The 18665-nt window shown below is 43.9% G+C and overlaps 3 protein-coding genes across 4 annotated transcripts; 1 reads left to right on the top strand and 2 right to left on the bottom strand.

The window, feature by feature from the left end:
• Positions 1 to 8: 8 nt before the first annotated feature.
• Positions 9 to 3577, bottom strand: cntf (ciliary neurotrophic factor). Its single transcript, XM_028600763.1, has 3 exons — positions 3112 to 3577; positions 714 to 1028; positions 9 to 618 (listed from the first exon to the last, which is right to left on the bottom strand). Exons 1-3 carry the CDS (start codon positions 3229 to 3231, stop codon positions 445 to 447), a joined length of 609 nt encoding a protein of 202 aa, XP_028456564.1. The 5' UTR covers positions 3232 to 3577; the 3' UTR covers positions 9 to 444.
• A 5418-nt stretch (positions 3578 to 8995) lies between these two features.
• On the top strand, positions 8996 to 10506 carry si:ch211-113e8.11 (uncharacterized). The gene is made up of 2 exons (XM_028602331.1): positions 8996 to 9344; positions 9459 to 10506. The coding sequence occupies exons 1-2, from the start codon at positions 9262 to 9264 to the stop codon at positions 10135 to 10137; spliced, it is 762 nt and encodes a 253-aa protein (XP_028458132.1). The 5' UTR covers positions 8996 to 9261; the 3' UTR covers positions 10138 to 10506.
• Positions 10450 to 17837, bottom strand: zfp91 (ZFP91 zinc finger protein, atypical E3 ubiquitin ligase). 2 transcript variants are annotated; one of them, XM_028602311.1, is made up of 12 exons: positions 16887 to 17837; positions 16553 to 16590; positions 16242 to 16358; positions 15776 to 15803; positions 15134 to 15244; positions 14950 to 15042; positions 14673 to 14855; positions 14457 to 14507; positions 12929 to 13007; positions 12610 to 12724; positions 12391 to 12490; positions 10450 to 12275 (listed from the first exon to the last, which is right to left on the bottom strand). In XM_028602311.1, exons 1-12 carry the CDS (start codon positions 17300 to 17302, stop codon positions 11309 to 11311), a joined length of 2298 nt encoding a protein of 765 aa, XP_028458112.1. In that variant the 5' UTR covers positions 17303 to 17837; the 3' UTR covers positions 10450 to 11308. The 2 variants fall into 2 exon arrangements, with proteins under 2 accessions (XP_028458112.1, XP_028458121.1); XM_028602320.1 differs by having other exon boundaries at positions 17587 to 17837.
• Between the last annotated feature and the right edge of the window lie 828 nt (positions 17838 to 18665).

Genomic DNA, 18665 nt, shown 5'->3' with positions numbered 1-18665 from the left:
ACTGTATATTAACTCTGAATCTAGATGCATTGTTGGATTTCATCTTACAAGGTAAACAATACATATAAAGTTGTATTAGACTCATACTTAAAATAAATGTGTTAAACAAATGTTAATAGCTATGATAAACATGGTATCTTGCTCCCTCTCTGCCTATGGCCTCTGTTCATGTAAAGGGGGCTTAATGACCTAAAAATAACCCAACCCACTCATCTCCCTGTGTCAGTAGGGATCTGTGTCTCTCTCTCGGCTGGCTATTTTCATTCATCTCTTTCTTTTTAACACCACACGTCAGTTTCTCACTTTGGCCCCTGGCTGAACGTCTTGCTTCATCGTCTGATTCCTTTACTCACCTCTTTCTCTCTCTTCCTAACCTTTTTTTCTCTCTCATTAGTCCTCTTCGCCCACACACACACACACACACACACTTCTACCGTCGCTGTCTCATCTCCGAGCACTTCTCATGCTCCTGACTCGCGTGGTCCTCGCTCGCTCCTTGGCTATTACTGAGGGCAGGGCTTGCAAGGTGGTGATGGCCGTCTTGGTCCAGTAGTCCACCTCTTCGAAGATCCGGTATATCCAAAGCTTCAGCTCAAACAGAATGGTCGGACCGTCTAACTGCCAACAAGAAGGGGAAAGATCACCAAGCTCTGCCTTAATATCTCTCCAGCACTTTCACCATCATCAACACCTCTGTCAACATCATCACCTACCTCCAAGCCCTCCGAGCTGGGAGTCAGGACCATCACGCCACCAGCAGTTTTGAGGAGTTCTCCAGTGTTGATTAAGAGAATCGTCAACCTCTCCTTCACCATCTTCCTCTGGGTCTCATAATCACCTTTCTTCCCACCGCCTAGCTGCTCTTCCTCTTTGGCGATGGCTCTCTCCAGAAAGCTGCGGCATTGTAGCAGAGCAGAGTGGAGACACCAGAGCTTATCTCTGGTTTCCAGCTGGGAGGAAGGAGGAGGGACAGACACCAGACGACTTTCTGTCACCGTAACATCTGCAGTGAAACTCTCCTTCTTTCTCTTGAGGGGGAAAGAGAGAAAACAAAGAGGGTGAAAATTAAAAACAGAAGTGAGATATGGGAAGACATGACGAAAAGAAAGAGGAGGAGTTGGAAAGTGAAGTGCATAAGTGGAAGATTGAAAAATGCTTTCTATCAAGTATGAACCACACTGACGTCACTTTTGACAGAAATTTGGCACTATATTCAAGATCATGAAGAGGGATTAGTGTTCAGCACAATTCCAGTAAGGTTTTATTGAGTCATTAAGTAAAAGGTTAAAATAAGCAAGTTAAAATAACACTGAAGCAAGAAAAAAACATACAATACCATACTGTATGGAATAAATATGGTGTAAAATAACATGACTTTCAAAAAAGTTAAGTGTAGCCTACTGTAAGACCCGCTGTGTTTTAATCTGCTGGGTAATGTCATTTTTTTCCACCGTGTGCTACATTAAAATCAAGGCGACACACCTTACAAAAAGCATGGAGGTTGTCGATATGACTAGGTAAGATGCATGTAAATTGTTGCGCCCAACACTTGAAATTTACAGCTATATTTTGATTTCTTTGCGGGAACACCACCTTCATCTGCCATTTTCATCGACTCGCTTTCGGGTCTGAACTTTCCGCGAAGCTTGCGCAGAGATCAACTGCGCAAATGAGTTATAGGTAAATATGAAACTTTTTCTTTAACATTAATATAAAATCCATAGGCCTACTGTAGGCCTATATCTACCTATATTTATAAATTATAATATAACAAAGATAGCAAATTTGTACTCTCAGAGCTATTATGATCTGTCTGATGATGTTGAAGGGCCACTTCACAGGCATGATTGTAGCTGGCATCAGCTTTTAGTACTTGAGTGAGTTGTGAATCCCAGAGGCCTCCTTGTGACATTATACTGAGGCGTTAATGTTGAACACTACGTGCAAGCTAGTACCAGTGTGACAGAGTGGCCTAATGTGACCTGTACGCTCTGAGAGTCAGGGGGGAATTTAATGTTTCCTGCTGAGACTGCAGAGGAAATGTGATTCCGGCAGTTTTGAATTCCCCGGGAATCGATAGAGACAATATTCTCATGGATCATTGTGAATTATGATAACGTGGTAGATGCTGACAATGATTTAAGAGATATTAAACAGATGCTGCAAATGAGTGTTTTCTCACCCAATGAATAGGCAAGGGACAGCTCGCCTGGAAGAAAAAAATAGTAAGCTGCCTGAAAAATATTTTATTTGCAGAAAACACAGGATACAACATTTCTGTATAACAGCCTGAGACATATCTAATCACTTCATGGTGTGTTAACTAGAACACTTCAGTTGCTGGAGCTTAAGAGGTGCAGCAATACTTCCAAAAACTATGGCCACAAAATCAGTACTACAAAACTGTAACAGAAAGAAAAAAAATTGAAGAAGACATGAAGGGTAGAGGAAATAAAGGTCAAATCCTGGGAATGGATGAAAGTTATAGGCGATGCCAGGCCACTCCTTTGCTCCAAGCGAGACACATGAAAGGAAGGATGAGACAGTGAACTGGCAAGAAACCAAGAAGTTTTAATAACCGGTAGCTCTCACACCTATCGGCAAAGAGACACAGGCTTGTGGAAAGAAGATGAAGTCTTCGTGCCCAGGCATCGATAAGTTTGTGCCAGAGAAAACGCCCACCCCTGCCATTCCAACTGAGTTCACCCCCTCCACTCTGCATTCCTACCCCTGCTGTCCTAGACATAATTTACTTTTCTTACACACAGATACACACACACTCCCTGCTTCTATAATCTTGCTTTTGCACGCATCCCTTTCATCATTCTTTGTCACATCATTCTCTAACACAAAGTTAGAGAAAGAAGACAACCATGACACACACACACACACACACACACACACACACACACAAATCTATTAATTTTCCATTTAACCTTGGCCTAGTTCTTACTCTCCCACACACACACACACACACACACACACACACACACACACACACACACACACACACACACACAGATACACACACAGACACACACACAGACTGAAGTGCTGGTGGCAGGTTGTAGCCAATGGAAACATTAAGCTCCTGTAGTGTAGCCTACTCACATAAAGTTCCAGTAAAATGGAGCACTCATAGCGCAGAAGCTCAGCTATAGCAGTAGCCCGGGCCACGGTGGCCCTGCTCAGATCCGATCCGGTCATACCTCTAGTCCGCCTGGCTGCCATCGGACCTCAAGCTGTCTCTACCAGGAAGACACAGTAAACGCGCAAAGCAACAGCCACCCTAATATACTCCCATGTGACGCCTGCCTCATCCCGACAACACCGGGTTCCCGGTCATGCACTGCCCTTCCGTTCTCCGGCCAGTGCAGCGTTAATTAGGCTAAAACCAGAGCCGCTTGTCTTCTCTTCTCAGGTTTCGGTAAAAACTAGTTTTAGTGTGTCTGCTCACTGTTTGTTACTTATGTTACAGAGTGAGCGGCCAATTCCCCGCCCTTTCTCCCGGGAACCTGATGCCAGGCAGGAGGAATTTAACAAGACGAGCGGGGGCGGAGAGCCAGGGAGTGGAGGAGGGAACTGCTCATCAACTTATTCATGAGGAGCTTATCTGGTTTACTGGTAGTGACAAAACCAAAGATGGTCTAAATTTAAGAAGGATGTTGCTTAGACTATTTCAATATGTCCTCTTAATGAGAAAAGTAGGCTATACAAAGATCACAGCAAAACCAGTCTAGGGATAAACTACCGGAAATATCAAATAGGCCAAATCAAGTAGGCCTAGGCTATTTCACCATGTTTAGGCTACTTATACTTTTAAATTCAGGCCTTTCTATAGTGTGGTATTGCTACAAACCTTACTGTGCCACCATTATAAAATAAATTGCAAGTACCAACAAAGGACTGTTATGATTTGACAAAATGTATTCTTCTCGTTATCAAAATTAATTTTAGTGTTAATGTCATTACATTATAGCAAAGCTTAAAGGCCTGCAATGTCTTAATTTGGAATAAATGTATAACTAGGGTATATTATTAGGAACCCGCTCATAGTAAATTATTACTTGGCATAGCAGAAAAGCAACAGGTGACATAGCGGATGGGTTTGTTCCATTTAGACTGCCAGGAAGCCATTTCAGTAAGCCAACATGCACAATGCCAAACAATTTGTGATTTACAGAGTTTATGAATTCCACAAGGTGACAATACTAATTTAGAGCAGGGACAAATGCACGGAGTTAGTGGACTAATCTGCAAGGCATCTTGGGGATTTTAAACAACCACACACACACACACACAGACACACACACACACACACACACACACACACTGAAGTGCTGGTGGCAGGTTGTAGCCAATGGAAACATTAAGCTCCTGTAGTGTAGCCTACTCACATAAAGTTCCAGTAAAATGGAGCACTCATGCGCAGAAGCTCAGCTATAGCAGTAGCCCGGGCCACGGTGGCCCTGCTCAGATCCGATCCGCCGGTCATACCTCTAGTCCGCCTGGCTGCCATCGGACCTCAAGCTGTCTCTACCAGGAAGACACAGTAAACGCGCAAAGCAACAGCCACCCTAATATACTCCCATGTGACGCCTGCCTCATCCCGACAACACCGGGTTCCCGGTCATGCACTGCCCTTCAGTTCTCCGGCCAGTGCAGCGTTAATTAGGCTAAAACCAGAGCCACTTTTCTTCTCAGGTTTTGGTAAAAACTAGTTTTAGTGTGTCTGCTCACTGTTTGTTACTTATGTTACAGAGTTAGCGGCCAATTCTCCGCCCTGTCTCCCGGGAACCTGATGCCAGGCAGGAGGAATTTAATGAGACGAGCAGGGGCGGAGAGCCAGGGAGTGGAGGAGGGAACTGCTCAACTTATTCATGAGGAGCTTATCTGGTTTACTGGTAGTGACAAAACCAAAGATGATCTAAATTTAAGAAGGATGTTTCTTAGACTATTTCTATATGTCCTCTTTATGAGAAAAGTAGGCTATATAAAGATCACAGCAAAACCAGTCTAGGGATAAACTACCAGAAATATCAAATAGGCCAAATCAAGTAGGCCTAGGCTATTTCACCATGTTTAGACTACTTATAAATTCAGGCCTTTCTATAGTGTGGTATTGCTACAAACCTTACTGTGCCACCATTATAAAATAAATTGCAAGTACCAAAGGACTGTTATGGTGATTTGACAAAATCTATTCTTCTCGTTATCAAAATTAATTTTAGTGTTAATGTCATGACATTATAGCAAAGCTTAGAGGCCTGCAATGTCTTAATTTGGAATAAATGTATAACTAGGGTATATTAGGAACCCGCTCATAGTAAATTCTTACTTGGCATTGCAGAAAAGCAACAGGTGACCTTGTTAGGCTGGGCTGTCTGGAGTCAAGCGCAGACACGGAAAAAGGTCAGAACAGGTATTGAGGTTTATTGAACACAAAATGAGTGATGCAGGTGCTGAATATCCCCTGGGGCTGAGAGCAGGCAGACAGGTGGGAAGCAGGTTTGAGAGAAGAACAAGGCTCAGACAGGCAGACTGGGCTTCCAGGGCTGTAGTGGGAATCTGGACACAAAAAGTCCAAACAAGGCTTGCAACAGGTATACAAAAGAAAAGCAGTCTTTGAAAACTCAGAGGCTGGCCGGAGTGAGTGTTACCACTTGGGTGAACGGACGCTCTGGCAGAGACTGGTTGGAAGGCTGGGGTTTTAACACAGGAGAGGTGATTGCTGGATGTGAATCAGGTGAACAGGAAGCCACAGGTATATAAAAAAAAAAAAAAAAAAATGAGGATGTCATCCAGATATACGTATACAAAGCGGTTCAAAAAAAAAAAAAAAAAAAAAAAAAAAAATCTGAGCACATCATTCACAAGGCTTTGGAATACTGCAGGTGCATTAGTCAAACCAAAAGGCATCACCAAGTACTTGAAGTGACCCTGGGGCGTATTGAATGCAGTCTTCCACTCATCCCCCTCCTTGATCCGAACCAGGTGATAGGCGTTTCGAAGGGCCAACTTGGTGAAGAGCTTGGCTTGCTGCAGAGACTCAAAAGCAGAGTTAATCAAAAGGTAGGGGGTACCGATTCTTGACAGTTAGGTTGTTAAGGCCTCGATAGTCTATGCAGGGTCGGCGGGTCTTGTCTTTCTCCTCAAAGAAAGACCCCGCCCCAACTGGAGAGGAGGATGGACGGATGAGTCCTGCATTAAGAGAGTCTCTGATGTAACTCTCCATAGTCTCCCTCTCTGGTTTAGACAGGTTATAGAGCCTGCTGTTGGGTAAAGGTGCATCAGGGAGCAGTTTTATCTCACAGTCATAGGGTCGGTGTGGAGGAAGGGAAAGTGCCAGGTCTTTCCAAAACACCTCCCTAAGCTCATGGAAGTCAGAGGGGATAGTGGACAAATCAGGAAGCTCAGTGCAAGTGTCTTTTGTGGCACATCCAGCAGGGGGCAGGGCTGACTGCAAACCGTTGGAATGACAGAATGGGCTCGGACATGGACTTGCAATCCTTCCAGCCGACCAGTCCACCTGTGGGTTGTGTAACGTTAACCAGGGAAACCCCAGAATAACTGGTGTATTGGGAGCAATGATAAGGTTGAACGATATTTCCTCGTGGCGATTGCCAGACAGAACTAACTTGATGGGGAGAGTGACATGAGCCAGGATTCTGCCGTCCACAGACCTGGCAGTGCGAGTCTCAGAGAGAGTCTCTATGGGGAACCCTGACTGGGTGGCTAACTCAGAGTCCAGAAAATTGCCTTCAGCCCCTGAGTCAATCAGGGCTAGCACAGAGAGGGAGAGCTGGGGAGAACAGAGGGTGGCCGGAAGCTGCATACGAGAGGGGTTGGAAACGGGGAGGTTATCTTGGCTCTCCAATACCCCCACATTTATTGGGGAGCCCAGTCTTTTGGCCGAACGGGGCAGACCGCGATGAAGTGACCCTTCCCTCCGCAGTAGAGGCACTCACCGGATCTCCTACGGTGGAGGCGTTCGGCCGCAGATAGGAGAGCGTGGCCCACCTGCATAGGCTCTTGTACAGCCTCGGGCCGAGTTGTGGGAACAGAAGGGCCAGGGGAAACAGGGGACCTGATTGGTGGAATCCACCGTTGGGAGAGACTTCCGGCAGGTTGGCCCTCTCCCTGCGCCACTCACGGAGGAAATTGTCCAACCGGATAGCCAAGGAGATGAGAGGAAAACAAACTCACTCAGAGACAGCGTGGCAACAGGTGAGTTGGAATTAAACGCTTCAGCCCACATTAGTGCCCTTCCCCTTAACAACCCCAGAATGTACCGTACCTTGGACTGGTCCGAAGCGAATGTCTGCAGGCGTTGAGTAAAAACCATAGCACATTGCAACAAGAACCCTCTACACTTAGAGAATTCACCGGAGAACGGTTCAGGATCTGGGGCATATGACTCCCTCGGCGGGGTCAACACAGGCTGTGGGGCTACAGGAGCTGGCTGTGGGGGCTGAATTAACTGGGTTAAGGCAGAGACTTGTTCAGTCAGAAGTGACAATTGATTAGACATGGCTTGCCTGTCTTCCACAAGAGTCCGGATCAGCTGGTCGTGTTGTCCGAGCAGTGCTCCTTGGTTGCTGATGGCAATTTGGTTTCTGGTGCCGATGGAGTTTGTCTCAGTGTCCGCTGAATCCATCTTGGCCAGATCGTACTGTTAGGCTGGGCTGTCTGGATTCAAGCGCAGACACGGAAAAAGGTCAGAACAGCTATTGAGGTTTATTGAACACAAAAAATGAGTGATGCAGGTGCTGGATATCCCCTGGGGCAGACAGGTGAGAAGCAGGTTTGAGAGAAGAACAAGGCTCAGACAGGCAGACTGGGCTTCCAGGGCTGTAGTGGGAATCTGGACACAAAAAGTCAAAACAAGGCTTGCAACAGGTATACAAAAGAAAAGCAGTCTTTGAAAACTCCAAGGTTGGCCGTAGCGAGTGTTACCACTTGGGTGAACAGACAATCTGGCAGAGACTGGTTGGAAGGCTGGGGTTTTAACACAGGAGAGGTGATTGCTGGATGTGAATCAGGTGAACAGGAAGCCACAGGTGTCTTGACGAGGAGGGAGAGAGCCAGGAGCGCGACACCCACTCAGCACATGACAGACAAAAAACAAGGGAGAGGGAAAACAGACAGCACCATGACAGACATAGCGGATGGGTTTGTTCCATTTAGACTGCCAGGAAGCCATTTCAGTAAGCCAACATGCACAATGCCAAACAATTTGTGATTTACAGAGTTTATGAATTCCACAAGGTGACAATACTAATTTAGAGCAGGGACAAATGCACGGAGTTAGTGGACTAATCTGCAAGGCATCTTGGGGATTTTAAACAAACACACACATACACACACACACACACACACACACACACACACACACAGACAAAGCATAATGAAATATTCAATAAACGTTGGGAAGGATGTGCCTCAAATAACAATAAATTACAATGAAGTCTTTCAAATGTCATAAAAGTAACTGGTATAACTCAGTAGTTACGTAAAATCTGCCAAATCTGGATATTGGAAAATAAACATTATTAAAAACACCTTAAAATTGAGGTTTTAAGGATAAAGGGTGTCGTATGCTGTAGCCTACAGATTGTAGCCTAAAGCAAGCCATTTAAGGCAAATTTGTGATCTCTTAATTTGAAGCTGTTGGGCTATTTTAAAATTGACTTAACTTACTACACATATAGCCTACAGTATCATGAAATACATGCAAATATATTGTCTTTTTCAGATTGTTATACAATGAAAATGAGAATAGGCTATATTACAAAATCGATATACTCACCACTTTTTGTAATAGGCTATAAGAAAGGAAGCATTAAGTTATTAAAAAAAATCTAAACAAGTTCCACAAAAGTAATACATGTATAAATATTAAACTACACTATATAACATCCCTATGAATTTTCGTTCCAATAAGTTCATAGATCAATGTTTGTGTATTGTGGGCTGGTAATGATTTAAGGATGCAATACCACGCCTGTGCCGCAGGTGTCAGTGCAGGCAGCAGCTAGAATGTAAACACGGAGCAGCGGCTAAATGACAGCAGCTAACGTTAGACCTTAAACCTTAAACCTTAATTTAAAGAGGAAATGGGAATGATTAAATATTTCCCCGCTGTATAATTTAACCAATTCAACTGTTTAAGTTAAGATTCTAGGGAACAGCAATAGTGTGCTTTGATTTTGAGACCAAGCTAACCAGCTAGCTAGCTTAGCTTCGGTTGATTTTAAAGTCATGAACTCTCTGGTTGGCTACGGAGTGTCCTCGGAGTCCGACAGCGATGGAGATTTAGAGGATGTAAACCGTGATGGAGTTGGGTAAGTATTCACTTAAAAACATCTAGTACAAAACACAGATTGCCAGATACAAATACTATTACGCTAGCTTGCATGGGCTTTTAACCTCTCCGTCTCTCCTTTTCTATCTTCAAGTTCTGTTGAGGAGATGGGTGAGGTGGCATCAGCTGTGAAAAAGACCCGCAACTTCTTGCTGGAGTCTTGTTCAACTTCCAGTGAATCAGAACCAGAGGAAGAGGAGCCAGAACCCTCTTCATCATCACCACATGCCTATAAACCAGCATCTTCGGCAGCCTGCCAGCCCACCCTGCCTGCTCCTTCCCTGGGTTCCCTCACCTCCAATAAACTACCCCCTCCTTCTCTACGTACGTGTTCGGACGGCAGTGTGTTTGCCAACCCTTTCAAGGCTCAGGCAGACCAAAAGCTCAGCGCCTTGCAGAAACACGTCCCTCTCACAATGCAGGCCAAACCCTCCCAGATAGGAGGTAAAAGGATGTGTGTGTCATACAGGAAAGATGGGAGATGCAGGTTTGGGATCAAATGCAAGTTTGCTCACGACAGTGACCTCCAGACTCGCACCGATTGTCATCCACCTGTGAGTGAAGAAACATCAGCGTCAGATCAAGAGTCCCAGGCAGGTGGCTCATTTGGAAGAGGATCCCAGAACCTCCATCAGGAGACAAAAGAGGAAGAGTTAGGAGGGCAGCAAGTGAAGAAGAGAAAGGTTGGACTGAGTAACACCTTGATTCCTCCTAAACGAGCTATGAAGCAGTATGCCATGCAGAGGGAAAGAGAGCAGATCAATATGTCCTGATGGAGGTGTTTGGTCATTAAAGCAATAGTACTAGGGTGAAATGTTTTTTCAGTGTGTATATATTATAGAAATTGTGCAATATCCATTCTAGGACCAATTAATGACTCAGGCGTACAGTAATTTGTGGTTCTTGCTCAAGGACATTTTGACATGTGGACAGGAGCTGGGGATTGAACCACCAACCTTACTGTAAATGGTTGACCTCAAGCCAACTAAACTATAGCTGCCCCAGTTGAAGAGAAATGCTGTTGGTTTTCTTGGGTGTGTTATTTGTTTTGATTGTGTTCTCAAACTGTCAGTGAATACTCCGGATAAATGTTAAGACGTTTATTTACATCTTATAAATGAACTGTTTCTGTTTTTGCTCTACCACACATCCTCTGATTTCATATTGACATATGCTCCAAGGTTTTTAACATAGCTTTGCTTTTCAAATTGCATTACACTTCAAAGGTTATGACACATTTTGAGTTTAATAGTCTTAGGGATTCAGTGACTGTGCTTGCTATTAAGGGTTCATGTGTGATTTATAGTATCCAAGCTCACAGTCTGGCTGCCTATAATGACCAGGGACTTTTGTGAGTAGTACATACATTATTTGTCCATTCCTTTTTAGGTTTTGAAATGTTTCTTTTTGACAGTTTAGATAGTTTATTATATTTTCTCATAACCTTGACAAATAAAGGCTTTACAGTAGATCTGGACACTAACTGAAAAAAATAGCTGCCTATTTATTATAAGAGAATTTACTCACCCCTCACATTGGTCGTCTGTTTATAGCTTTCTAATACAGGTTTTGTGTTAATTAATAATATAGAGTTGATTCCAATAGGAACCTTGACGCCTTGAACCTTGATATATTACTAAGAGGTATGCTATATTATTGCATAATAGCAACAGCTTTGTAACATAACCTCAGCATCATTACACACACTCACATAAAAGGCTAGTTAAGTTTACAGGACATATGTACAAAGGCAACAACTTACACATACAGACACATATCTTTCCCTGATACAGATATTCTAAAAAGCTACCAAATATGACTATGAGTGGACAGTACATAATATACTGGTGCTCCTACATTTAGCTCAAACATTGCAATACAGTATATTAGGTCACTGATGGCAATCTGCCTCTATCTTCTGGTTTTGTGTGCACTATCTTTGTTTTACATGAGAGTCTGCTCCACATGTCTCTCAGTGCTGTCCGACTGAACTTCCCTGTGCCCTGTCTGCTCCCAGACCACACCATCCTCCCCCATAACTTCGGTCTGCACAAGGGAGCTGGCTGACGGAGAGGAAGACGAGAGCACCGGATTGTCCAGAATAAGGCTGTCCCCGTTAGTGGAGGCTGAGTTCAGGGACTGGGGCTGGGATGGGGACAGGAGAGGAGAGCGCTGCTGAGAGGTGGCTAGAATGGGGATCTGTTGAATGTGGGTCTGAGACTGGCTAACCGGCTGGAAGGTCATTTGAAGAATCTGTGTCTGCCCCTGGCTCTGCTGCTGGGAGGAGTATGACTGAAGAGGGTGAAGCTGGGGTTGATGCTGGGTCAGCACCGAGCTGGAGTGGAGGGTCAGTTGTTGGATTTGGTGCTGCTGTGGCTGTTGAGCAGCCTGCACAAACTGGACGGGCATCTGGAGCTGGAGGTGAGTCTGCTGCTGGTTGTCAGCTGGCGAAGGGGGGTCGATGGGGGACAGGGCAATTGTCACTGGTACTTGCATGGTATGGAGGCTCTGGTCTTGTCCCAGTAAAACCACCTGGTGACTCACTTGTTGGGTCACATGACCCATCTGGGACACCTGAGCCACTTGCCCGTCATTGCTCAGCTGGTCCATCTGCCCACCCTGCCCTATTTGGCTCATGTCCAGGCTTGTGACCTCTGCTTGCATGGGGTTTCCTTGAAGCTCCAGCAGGGAGGCAGGGGTTGTGATGAGGGCGCCAGCGTTGGCTGCCAGAGCCTCAGCGATGAGCACCTCGGGGTGACTCTTAGCCTTGTGGGCCACCACGCAATCCTTCTTCTCAAACTTCTTGCCACAAATGGAGCAGGCGAACTGATAAGTGGCATCAGCATCATGCTTCTTCATGTGCCAGTTGAGAGACGCCTTTTGACGACATGTGAAGCCACAGATTTCACACCTATGGGGGAAAAAATTAAGAGACAATGCATGTATTCAAGAAATCTTGGACATTTTAAGAGAATGAAGAACAAAGAAAGCAAACAAGCAAAAACTGTAAACAGAGAAGTACTAACTGCAGGGGCTTCTCTCCAGTGTGAATCATGCGGTGCACAGCCAGGTTGTGGGAGCTCTTGAAGGCACGAGCACAGAACTCACAGATGTAGTCCCTCTGGTCTACAATAACAAAACACTCAAAATAGAGATGTGTTCTCTTATAAATTATAACAAGAAGTGGTCAAACACAGATCGAACCCAATGCATGTTTTATGTATACATGTATACTGTAGGTGTACCTGTGTGGTGTTTTGCGTGACGCAGCAGCTGCTTCTGTAGTCGGAAAAGCCTTCCACAAGAAGGGTGAGGACATACGTATTTCTTCTTGAGCAAGTGCTGGTACTTTATATGGTGCTGGTGTGCAGAACAAAGAAAACATGTAAAAACAGAGCATCACTAACAGGATGATGCAGGGGTTAGCAGACTGAAAACAGCATACGTTTGAAAATCAAACGGTCTATACAAAGGTTTGGAATAGATTTCCTATCACTACATTTGAACGATTCATAGCTTAGAGTGACAGATGTAAATAAGCTGTGACAGACTGCTGAGACAGACCTGTAGGTAGCGAGGATGAGCCAGGACTGTCCCACATCCCTCCATTTCACAGCGTACATACTGCACTGGGGGCTTCTTCCTGTGTAGGGGAAGCACATGTCATTGCAATGTCACAGTGTTGAAACCACAAATTAAATGAATCTCAACTCCTCGTGGATATCTCACATACACTCACCTAAAGGATTATTAGGAACACCATACTAATACCGTGTTTGACCCCCTTTCGCCTTCAGAACTGCCTTAATTCTTCGTGGCATTGATTCAACAAGGTGCGGGAAGCATTCTTTAGAAACGTTGGCCCATATTGATGGGATAGCATCTTGCAGTTGATGGAGATTTGTGGGGTGCACATCCAGGGTACGAATCTCCTGTTCCACCACATCCCAAAGATGTTCTATTGGGTTGAGATCTGGTGACTGTGGAGGCCATTTTAGTACAGTGAACTAATTGTCATGTTCAAGAAACCAATTTGAAATGACTTGAGCTTCGTGACATGGTGCATTATCCTGCTGGAAGTAGCCATCAGAGGATGGGTACATGGTGGTCATAAAGGAATGGACATGGTCAGAAACAATGCTCAGGTAGGCTGTGTCATTTAAACGATGCCCAATTGGTACTAAGGGGCCTAAAGTGTGTCAAGAAAACATCCCCCACACCATTACACCACCACCAGTAGCCTGCCCAGTGGTAACGAGGCATGACGGATCCATGTTCTCATTCTGTTTACGCCAAATTCTGACTCTACCATCTGAATGTCTCAACAGACATCGAGACTCATCAGACCAGGCAACATTTTTACAGTCTTCAATGTCCAATTTTGGTGAGCTTGTGCAAATTGTAGCCTAATTTTCCTATTTTTAGTGGAGATGAGTGGTACCCGGTGGGGTCTTCTGCTGGTGTAGTCCATCCGCCTCAAGGATGTGTGTGTTGTGGCTTCACAAATGCTTTGCTGCATACCGCGGTTGTAACGAGTGGTTATTTGAGTCAAAGTTGATCTATCAGCTTGAATCACTCGGCCCATTCTCCTCTGACCTCTAGCATCAACAAGGCATTTTTGCCCACAGGACTGCAGCATACTGGATGTTTTTCCTTTTTCAGACCATTCTTTGTAAACCCTAGAAATGGTTGTGTGTGAAAATCCCAGTAACTGAGCAGATTGTGAAATACTCAGACCAGCCCGTCTGGCGCCAACAACCATGCCATGCTCAAAGCTGCTTAGATCACCTTTCTTTCCCATTCTGACATTCAGTTTGGAGTTCAGGAGATTGTCTAGACCTGAACGACACCCCTAAATGCATTGAAGCTGCTGCTATGTGATTGGTTGATTAGATAATTGCATTAACGAGAAATCTTACAGGTGTTCCTAATAATCCTTTAGGTGAGTGTATATCCAAATTCGTTGCTCAACATGTCAAACATTAATCACTGCCATATGCTTTATTTCTGGGTGAAATAATGACAGGATGATTCACTTAATCATATTACAAAGTAATAATTACAATGCCCTAAAAACAGACATCAACCTCACCTTCTCTTTGGCAGCCGTGGGGTTTTATCGTCTTTTTTCCGCCGGCCTCTCCTAATACAGAAGGAAAAAATAACATTTTAAAATTTGCTTTGTAACCATACAAACAGACACACGTTACATTCAGATTTCACATGCAACAGTAGCTAAGTAGACATACGAGTAATGTGAATCTATCCTATTGATAACTTGGTATACATTGACTGGTACTGTGCTTACTTCCTGGGTCCATCCGAGTCCTCCACCATTTCTTCCTCAAGCTTTACTTCTTCTTCCAAACTCTCCAAGCTGTCCAAACCTATCTTTATATCAGCAACCTCTTTCTCTTTTTTAGGTGCCTTTTCTTTCTCTTTCTTCTCCTTCTGTCTAGGAGGAGCTCTGCGCTTAGGTTTAGGGGCATCCCTAAGACAAAAAGAGAAATGTTCAGTTACTGAAAAAAAAAATATGGTGCCTATGTCTAATTTACACACGCATGCATGCACACGCGCACACACACCGTTCAGCCTTCGGGTCGTAGCTCTGGTCATTTAGGTCATCTGTAAAAGGAAGGTCTTCATCACTGCTCAGACCCTCTTCTTCCTCTGCACCACTGAAAGCAAAACAACAACAAATCACTTGAAACAGATTTCCCCACTTTCTGTCTCTACAGGGTCAAGTGAATGTGCTTGAGAAAAGTGTACCTCTGACTCTGTGGCTGGTAGCTGAGATCGTTTGGGTCATCCCGAAATGGAGGGTCTTCATCATCGAAGAGTGGTTCAGCAACATCCTCGCTTTCCTCCTCTTTCTTTTTACTGAGACAGCATAAGTGCGAAACACAGCGGCCATCAAAACACAGCACCACTCTTACTTAGTCACACACTTTTACCATATACAAGACCATATACTTTAAAATCCATGAGCTCAGATTTATGCTTATTATACATGATAGGTTATACAGCCACTCTATTGTTAAAGTTAATACGTATATATATTTTTTTAATTCATTTCAAAATGATACTGCATATCCCCACAGACAGACCAAGTACACACACAGTGTATATACTGTATAATGTCTGTTACTGTCAGTAAATCTAAAAGATAGACGGTTGATAAAATCCTATATAAATCACATCTTTAAATAGTCTGTTGACCCAAATTACAAAATGAAAACTTTCCCACCTACCTACTTAATAAAACTGATGCTACCTGTCTCAAGGAATGTGTGTGATTTTGTTTTGACATATTTATAAAGTGACCATATATTATGCCACTTTGTAAAAGAATACAACTCCAGCTTGCAATGTTCATATTATGTTCACCCAAAGGGACAAAAATATACTCACATATCATTTTTTACCTCTCCTTCCACTGCTGCGTGACAAACAGAGAAATAATAGAGAAGGCACACGTTTGAGAAAAGCAACAAAAATGCTTTTAGTCACTTCAACCTTCAATTTTAGATATATGTACACATTTATGATGCAAAATGGGAAAGGGATGAAAGCATACTGCAGTCTACTGCAAGCAGTCTAGTGAATTTTTGGAAGTAAAAGGTAGGGGACAAAAAAGGATTGCACCCAGATTTTTAAACTCAAAAAGGCAGAACTGATCCCATTAGTTACACAGAAAAACCATAATAACAACCTTCCCTTATATACTAAATAGGGTGTCACCGATGGTTTCCTATAGAATAAATACTATCCTGAGAAGTAGTAATGAGCATAACGCTTCAGTGCTTCTGCATATTGATTTGTGAATTATAAGCCCACATGTTGAACCATTGTAGCTCACTGTCAACAGGTTGCTCACCAGCTGGATTCTCCATTCCAGGTTCGGTCTTACACACAGGCTTGGCAGAGCTGCGGACAGCCCTGCCAGACAGGGGCTTGGCACGAGTCTGGGCTGGGGGGCGTCTGGAGGGTAGAGCTAAAGTGAGGGAGTAGAAGCATGCAATCAAACATACTGTATGACATAAGTGTACAGGCATGCGCAGACACAACCACACACAAGCCAGCTCTATGTGAAATCCACTTGCACATATAGAAGGAGATTTAACTTTTAAAATGTAGATTTAGCAAGAGACATATTAAAGTTTTTTTCCCCAACATTTCTCTGATTACCTTGAGCATCTGTGGCAGGTTTCTTGGGGTCCTCTGAGCTGCAGATAAGGGGGAAAAAAACAGAGGTCTGACATCATCATCATATCTCTAATACGACAATGCATTTCAAAGTTTTATCATTTGAATACAAATGTGACAATTTGTAATTTAGCCAGGTAAGTTTACTCCACCCTTCTTTATGCAGAACTGCGGAAAGGGGATGAGCTATGCTGAAGGCGTGCTTTTGACAGGAACTGACCTCTCCGACATAAACACACAAGTTTTAAGTCTAGACAGGCTCTATATAAACAGATGTAGTTGTCTATTAGGTATGACTGTTAAATTAAAAACGTACTCTGTGCCTTGAAGGCTTTCACCTGCGACCCCCCCTCCAGCCTCAACCGAACCCGCAGATTCAGAAATTTTCTTCCGCCTCGAGTTGGAAACTTTCCTCCGCTTTGTCGCACCGGTGTCCGGGCTCGGTTCGTCTTCTTCGTCGTCGTCGCTCTTGGTGTCCTTCAGCCAGGCCGGTACTGCCCTCGTTGACCGGTCTCTTAAAACTCGTCCTGAGCTCTGCGGGCTCGACGCTGCTCCGTTAACGTCTGGTATTGAAGCAGAGACGCTGGTCCTCGGGCGGCACGCTCCCCGCTCTCTGAGACCCCTCCGCGGGGTAACGGTTGTACTGGTGGCTGGGGTTTCTTCTGCGGCCTTGTCCTCCGCCGGCTCTTCACCTTTATTTACACCCCCGGTTCGGTCGCCCGCCGGTTCCATCACCGTGAGGACACTTCAGCCTACTTAAAATTCAGCTTAAATTCAAGTAGGTTTAGCTATGTGAGGAAAAACGGACATCTGGTTTAAAGACGTTTTGATTGCAAGCGGCCTTTATCCAACAGTCGGGCATTTTCTGTGAATGCGTTGGATTCGTCGCAAATTAAATGCATATATTTACTAATTAGAAATTGAAAACTTTTCTTAATTATCTATTCTGCAATAAACCGATATAATTTTAAAGAAGCAGACACTATTTCGCGTTCTTAAAGCTATAGTAAACCTACTTATTCGCCCGGGCCTGGAGCACAACCATTTTGTGCGCTTTGTTGCGTCTCCTTTAAGCCAAATGTAAACTGAGGTTACGTTCAGGAGCGGTAACGCATTTTAGCAGCTATAAAAATCATGTGGATTTCCCTGTGTGCGTTTTGCAGATGAGTAGGCCTAGCTGCATTGTTTATAAATCTGCAAAGACAGACAGCAGCAGGCGTGCAAAAGCATCGCACACGCGGATGGCTGCCGGGGCATCATGGGAACTATAGTGCACGTTCGATCAGCTTTGTTTTAAGGGTATTTCTATATTTTTGTCTTGATTTTATCCCTTTACGATACAAAATTGGAATATAAGATCCTGAATAGAATTAGCAACGGATTTGTTTTATAATACATAACAGTATTAATTTAATTATGTGTTTCATTCATGCAGAATACTTTCCCTGCCACATACACTGACCCATGTAAAACCAGGTGCAAATACTATTCTCAGTGTATTTTATCCCCCAGCCCACAATATTTTTGTGTTCTGTGCTAAATACTTAATGACAATATTTGACTCAACACTCCGATTGAATCATCTTCTTCTTGCATGTATTGAATTCATACTTGAACCACAAGAAAGACTATATATGGTTTATTTCCTACAATATTCTGCATTAATGATTGTGTCGCTAACATGGCTGCCAGTGAAAAACGCACTGGACTGAGCTGTAGGCCTACAGCTCTGCTTCAGGTTGTTCTGATGGGGTGCATTTACCACCAGATGGCAATATTGTCTTACATGTAGGCTATAACGCCACACTGACAGCATAAATACTTCTCCTGTCACCAGTCAGTGTGATAAAGTAGGTGTGGTGTTGATGTGTTTATTAAGGCAGTATGTTGGAGATAATATTCCTGGGAAATAAACTCTTGCCTCTTGTTTTTATTTATTTTTTGTTTTTATTAAATATACACTGATCACGAACACACATCTGTGCGGATACAAACCGCCAGATTGTAAGCAGGGATGAGCAAACCCTAAAATTAGGGTAAGAATTACCAATATTGATACCAATACCAATAGTTCTTATTATTAATAGCAGACAAT

Source organism: Perca flavescens, chromosome 2, assembly GCF_004354835.1.
Source record: "Perca flavescens isolate YP-PL-M2 chromosome 2, PFLA_1.0, whole genome shotgun sequence".
Classification (NCBI taxonomy): domain Eukaryota; kingdom Metazoa; phylum Chordata; class Actinopteri; order Perciformes; family Percidae; genus Perca; species Perca flavescens.
Note: the sequence above shows the minus strand (reverse complement) of the source record. Positions and strands in the feature narration are given on the sequence as shown.